At 58.8% G+C, this 6,000-nt stretch overlaps 1 protein-coding gene across 1 annotated transcript in view; it reads left to right on the top strand.

Moving 5' to 3' along the window:
* Positions 1-2,672: 2,672 nt before the first annotated feature.
* The window catches only part of CFAP46 (cilia and flagella associated protein 46), an 86,398-nt gene continuing 83,070 nt past the window's right edge, over positions 2,673-6,000 (top strand). The window contains exons 1-4 of the mRNA XM_057505403.1: positions 2,673-2,906; positions 3,591-3,715; positions 3,921-4,052; positions 4,639-4,703. Of these exons, the coding sequence (XP_057361386.1) occupies positions 2,858-2,906; positions 3,591-3,715; positions 3,921-4,052; positions 4,639-4,703 (371 nt within the window). The 5' untranslated portion in view covers positions 2,673-2,857. The remainder of the gene's footprint in view (positions 2,907-3,590; positions 3,716-3,920; positions 4,053-4,638; positions 4,704-6,000) is intronic.

The following is a 6,000-nucleotide window of genomic DNA, read 5'->3' as shown; positions in this document are numbered from 1 at the left end:
CCTGTGCACATTAACTCTGGGGGAAAGGAGAGTTTTTCTCGGAAAATCTAGGTGACCAGATCAACTCAGGAGGAGCCAGCAGCTGCCCTGAAACAGTTGTCAAAGTCACACTCACACGCATGCACGCACACACGTGAACACACACACGCATACACTTCCACACATATACACACATCACACACAGGTGCGTGGGCACGCGCCCACACACACCTGTCCAAAGATGGGGACAGAAGTCCAGTTTCCCCAAGTTCTAGCCGCCCTTTAAGGAACCCAGAATCACCGTGTTGGAAACCAGCTCAGGGGCCTGGGCTCAGGACAAGCTTCTGAGTTTTTTTAAAAGAATGGCAGAGCCGCCTTACATACTGCGTGAGGCACAACTGCCAGGGAAATCTTAGCAGGAACAGACCCTGCCCTCCCGCCCTCAGAGGGGGCCAGCCCTACCCTTGGCCCCAGCCTTCTGCCTCGGAACTATGAGACGGCGGGTCCGGTGGTTGGGGCCCACTGCTCCTGGCTCCGGGCTCACCTGGGAACCCAGACGCAGCACAGGTCCGCAGGGGAAGATGGTGACGGAAACGCTGCTTTGAGGGACACGCAGGCTTTGCATTAAGGGTCCCTGCTACAGCTGGGCGTGGGTGCCATCTGGAGCCACCAGTTCAGGTGGGGGCCGCACTGCTGAGGGCGCTGAGGCTGGCGCACCCCGGGTCCCTGAGTGGCAGATGCCTGGGCGCTTGGCCTGTTGCCTTTCCTGGGGGCTCCTCCGGGTGCAGAGCAAGGACCAGTGGAGGGAGGAGGAGGATTTCAGGGGGAAACGTACAGCACCCCACAAGTCCCACACTTGATTCTCCAGCGAAAAAAGCAGAAGAGCAGGCTGGGTGTGACCTGAACTCTCACTGCTAAATAAACACCATCTAGCAAGAAAGAACTTTGTGTTCCACTCAGTATTTAAGGCTACTATATGACTAGAAAAATGAGTTTTAATATTTAATGTTCTAGGACTTGGAAAATCTCTTACTACATAATGTTTGGGAGATACTTCCTTGGAGGAAGTAAATATTTTATAACTGCTGTCTGCATGGTGCCGGGTGTCCTTATGAATAAACAAAGATGTTTAGAACGCCAGTAAGAACCAACCACCAACGAATTTAACTGGGACTCACGCCTTCTGCCTTCAACATGCTGCGCTGCCCTAGACCCTCAGGAAAATACAGAGTTCAGGTTTCAAAATTATATCCAGGTGGAGCTTATTTTATTGTGTGTGTGTCATGTATGAGCATGCATATACATATATGCACATGTATGTATACTTTATCTTGCTTTGAATTTTATATTTTAAGAAAACTTAGATACAGTGTTTGTCAGAGATCTGCTCCCCCTGCCCTCCCTGTGATCTTCATTTGCATCCTGATGGTCACAGAAAGGCTGAGTTTGAAGTCCTGGTGAACACCTCAGCTGAGAGGGTCCCAGGACACACGGGGCAGCCCTGGATTTAAGAAGAGAGATCTATGTCTCATGTAAGGCCGTCCATGACTGAGCAGCTGCCCCACAGAAAGGAGAGCCCGGCTCCTTCGTCCAAAGCATAAAGGTTTCCTCCTCCTCCTGGCCCACAATAGCTGCTCAGGCTCCAGTCTTCACAGCCACATTTCCACCAGCAAACAAAAGGATGGACCAAAAAAGGGTTGCTTTCCCTTTGAGAATGGTCCTCTAAAACTGCTTTAAAGTGACCAGAACTCGGTCACTTGGCCACACTGGATACAAGGGAGGCAGGATCTGGGGGTGGCCGTGTGCCTGCCAAAAGCCCACGGGGCGGCGGGTGGTGTCTGTTCCTGAGGAGGAAGAAGGTGACAGGAGGGTAAGAACACATCAGCAGAACAGGTGGCCTCACGGGTCTCCGGAAGCGTAGGAAGTGGGTGGAGGCGAAGCCGCTTCTGCCGCCCGCGGCGACCGCTGTCGCCCTGTCCGTGCCATTCCTGCTTGCTCGGCCTGCCGTGCTGGGTGCGCAGCGACATCCCCGCGCCGGGGTCCTGGGTGGGCATCGCCAGTCCAGCGCCGACGTCGTTTCACCCCCCGCCAGCCGTCGTGCTCCCGCGACCCCGCGTCCGGCCTGCAGGCACCTGCCCGCCCCCAGCGCCAACCCCCGCGTCCTCTTCCAGCTTGGCCCTGCGCCAAGACTCCCACCGACCCCAGCGCGGGACTTCTCGGGTCCTGAAGTTTGCCGCCGGGCCCGCAGGGGCCTGGGGGCGCGGGGAGGAGAGACCCGGGTGCGGGGACCGGGGGTGGGGGTGGGGGTGGGTGGGGAGGGACACGGGCGGGGCGGGGGCGCGGAGGTGAGGTCGCGGAGCCAGAGGCGGGGCCGGACGGGTTTGGCAGGAACGGGGGGCGGAGCGGGGGCGGGGACCCGGAGAGGGGGGAGGGCGTGCGGGGACCGGGGCCGGGCAGCTTGCGGCTTCGCTCAGCGGGTCCGCGTCCACCTGGGGGACTTGGGGGCGGCGGCTGGGACGTGCGGGCAGAGCAGGGCTGATAGGCCTGCAAGAGCCGGACCCGACCGGCCCTCCCCTCCGGCCATCCCCCGTCTCCGCCCCCCAGCTCCCCATCGCCCCGTCCCCGTCTCCGCCCGGTCTCCCCGCCCTGTCTCCCGTCCCCGTCTCTCCTTCACTCCCCCCGTCCCCGGTACCCAAGTCCTAGTTCCCGCGGGGCGGGAGCGGCCGGTCCGGGGTGGACACCACGCAGCGCTTCGCCTCCGGACAAGTATGGCCTCTCCGCGGGCCCGTAGTAGTCGGTCCCGCGTCCATCTCAGTCGCTAGGCAACCGTCCACGGTCTGCGCGTGGGAGAAGCCAACCGACCTCCGGCAAATGCGCCATGGACCTGGTCATCGCGCAGGAGCTGGCCCGCGCCCAGAGCCAGCAGGGTGGGCGGGGTCCCCCGGCCGGGAAGACCCTGGGACCCTCCCGACCCCCGGATCTGGGCAAACCCCGGGACCCTTCCGACCACTGACCTGTCTGACCTCCACCCTTGGCGAGGCCTCGGGACCCGGCAGACCCCCGCCCTTTGGGAGACCCCGGGACTCCCCTGGCCCCCGCCTTTGGGAGGCTCCCAGACCGGCCTGACCCCCGCTCTTGGGGAAGCAGGGTGTCCCCCAGTTCCCACCCTGGGGAGATCCCAGAGCTGCCAGACCCATGACTCTGGGGAAGCCTTCAGACTGGCCAAGACCCATGCACCTGAACCTTCTTGACCCACTGGATCCTGGCCTCACCTGATTCACGGACCCCTTGAAGCTGGCACTTCAGGATTCGATTGACCCGGGCAAATGTAAACTAAGAAGTCTTTTAAAAGATGGCTTTTGTCATCCTCTCACTGCTTATGAGGCTCTGACCTGGTCAGCTCTGCAGGGTGGGAGGGGTCCTGCAAGGAGCATCTTGTCCCTGGCTCCCTGGAGAGGGCCAGGCCAGTAGGTCACAGAAGGGGCACAGCCACGGGGGTGCTGGCCTGACCCAGGCCCCCTCCTGGACCCTCCTGACTGTCCCCACAGTTGCTCAGTGCTGCAATGGGTGCTTTTTCCAGACCAAATCTTCCTCAATTGTTGCCCTGATAGATGTTGCCTCCCTGAAGAGGGCGTATGAGTTGATTAAGTCGGCCAACCTGGGGAAATCGGAGTTTGACCCCACAGAAAGCTTCAGCCCTGACCTGTTTGTTCTGTGTGCAGAACAGGCCCTGAAGGTGATTCATCCCAGGGTTCCAGGGCGTGGGCTCCAGGAGATCCCTATTTCTGGGTTTATATTGGACATAGAAGGTGGAACTGGGACAGGGGCAGCACCTGGGGGTGTCCCCAGCCCCATGGTTGGCCCTGCTGGGAGTTATGTATGGGGGGAAACAGCGTACCCACTGGCACCTTTCTGGGCTTGTCGGGTGCTTTCTCTCGCAGATGGAGCAGCCAGAGGTGAGCGAGGACTGCATCCAGATGTACTTCAAGGCAAAGGGGCCGGTCACACAGTTTCTGGGCCGAGCGCACCTGTGCAAGGCCCAGCTGTGCACCCCTAAGTCCACTGAAAACCTGGTGAGAGGGGGCCCTGCGTGCACAGCTGTGCCGGTTCCTCCCCTTTCCTTTATTAGTCATCTGAAGCCATCAGGTGTGTGGTCTCAGTACTGGCAGCAAGGTGGAGGGCATGCCTCGGCCGGCCTGCCATTCCGGAAGGGAAGACCTGATTGTGAGACCTGCTCTGTTGTGACTCTGAGGTTGCTTTGATGCTCCTCAAAATTCCATGTCTTCTTTCACAGCAGTTACAATTTCACCCCACTTCCAAAGTTGTGTCAGGCCAGACAAATCTTAAATTTTTTTAAGTGGAGAGGTAAGTGACCAAATTCATGTTCAGTGCCTAGAAATGAGCTCTGGTGTCCGACTGGGGTCCTATTGACATTTGACCTTCACGCCCTAGGGCCTTGCTCACGCCTGCACCCGCCCTCAAGTCAGGCAGAGCAGACCTTCCCAGGAGAGTGGCCCGTGGCTTCTCGCCCGAACTCCAGTGTCCACTGTCCACACGGGCATGCGGGCTACCTTGGGCGCAGCTCCATGTTTACAGAACTGACCTCATGATGTGTCGGTGTCAAATTCTATTTCATGGTCATTCTTTATGTTGTTTTAGGAAGAATTTGAAAATTGTGTGACTCAGTACATGAAGGTGGTCAACTTTGCGAAAGGAGAACCGAGGTTGGCATCATGAAATTGGCTGTTCTGTTGGGACTGTGTAAGGGGTCCAGAACCAGGATTTGTTCAGCCTGTAGGGGTCTGTGCTTGTGGGGTTTGTGTTGCTGATGTGGTTACATTTGTGTACACAAAACCCTTAGCCATGTCCTCTTCTCTGTTCTGTGGTTTTTGCCACGCACAGATGACTTCCGTGCTTCCTCCAGTGGGTCTGTCCTTGGGCTGGTCCCCAGCTCTTCATGTCTGGGCCTCTGGGAGTTCAGCATCCCCTTGAACCACCCGCTGCCTGTAATCCCCCTGGGCAGAGAGCCTGAGCCGAGACCTCATGTCCTCGGAGGTGATTCAGCTGAACCTCCAGCACAGCTCTCTTAATGAATACTTTCTTTATCAAACATAAATATAATGGAAGCTGTAAGCTTGCAAACAGATAGTATTAGTACAACCTATTTAAATAGTTGAAAGAGATTTGAGTGTAAATCAAGGTCCGCCCATTTGGCCTCCCAGTCCTGCTTGTGGTGGCCTCCTCCTGCCAGCCCCTGCTGGAGGTGCTGGAGGTACGGGGCACAGCCCCCCAGACCCTGCCTCAGTGGGGGTGTGCATGGGGAGCCCTGACCTCCAGCCAGAGGTTCAGAGGGGACCGTGTTTGAAGGGGACGATGCCCTAGAGAACATGAAGCCAGAGTGGCCGGCACTCTTGGGACGGGGCCTGGTCCGCCCTGTACTCAGGCTCCTGGGGGCTCCTGTAGACTGTCTGATGAAGGGCCGGGACCTTGGGGGCTGCCAGGATCTCATTCAGAAATAGGCCTGGCACAGCCCAGTGGAGGAGGAGAGGGGCTCTGAGTAAAATCCCAAAGAAGCAGGAGCTTTGTCCTGCTGCCAGAGCCCGGGGTCCTGCCTCCTTCCTGGGCGACGGCACGGACGGACGGCCCTCAGCCTGCGCACACCACCCCCAGGCGCCTAGGCAGGGCTGGCCCCTCCAGAGGCCTGGTGAGGCAAATCACCCCTGTGGGTCCCGTCCTGAGATTCCTCCCATGGCTCCCTGCAGCCCTCAGGAGGAAGCCCAGCTCCTGAGGGGTGCCCCCACTCCCTCCTCCCTCTGGCCCCCCTACTTTGTACTTCCTGTGCAGGCAGGGGTGGGGAAGGGCTGTCCCCTGAAGGCTCTGCTCTCCTTCCTCTGTCAGCCCCGTCCTCTTTTTCTGAACTGCTGCTCTTCTGGCTGATTCCTGGTCCTCCCCCAGGAAGCCTTCCCTGATTCCCTCTGCGCTTGCGTGTTCTCGTCTGTCCTTGGGAACCAAAGCAGGCCT

The sequence above is a fragment of the Manis pentadactyla genome, chromosome 8, assembly GCF_030020395.1.
Source record: "Manis pentadactyla isolate mManPen7 chromosome 8, mManPen7.hap1, whole genome shotgun sequence".
In the NCBI taxonomy this organism is placed as follows: domain Eukaryota; kingdom Metazoa; phylum Chordata; class Mammalia; order Pholidota; family Manidae; genus Manis; species Manis pentadactyla.
This window is presented reverse-complemented; position numbering and strand designations above follow the sequence as displayed.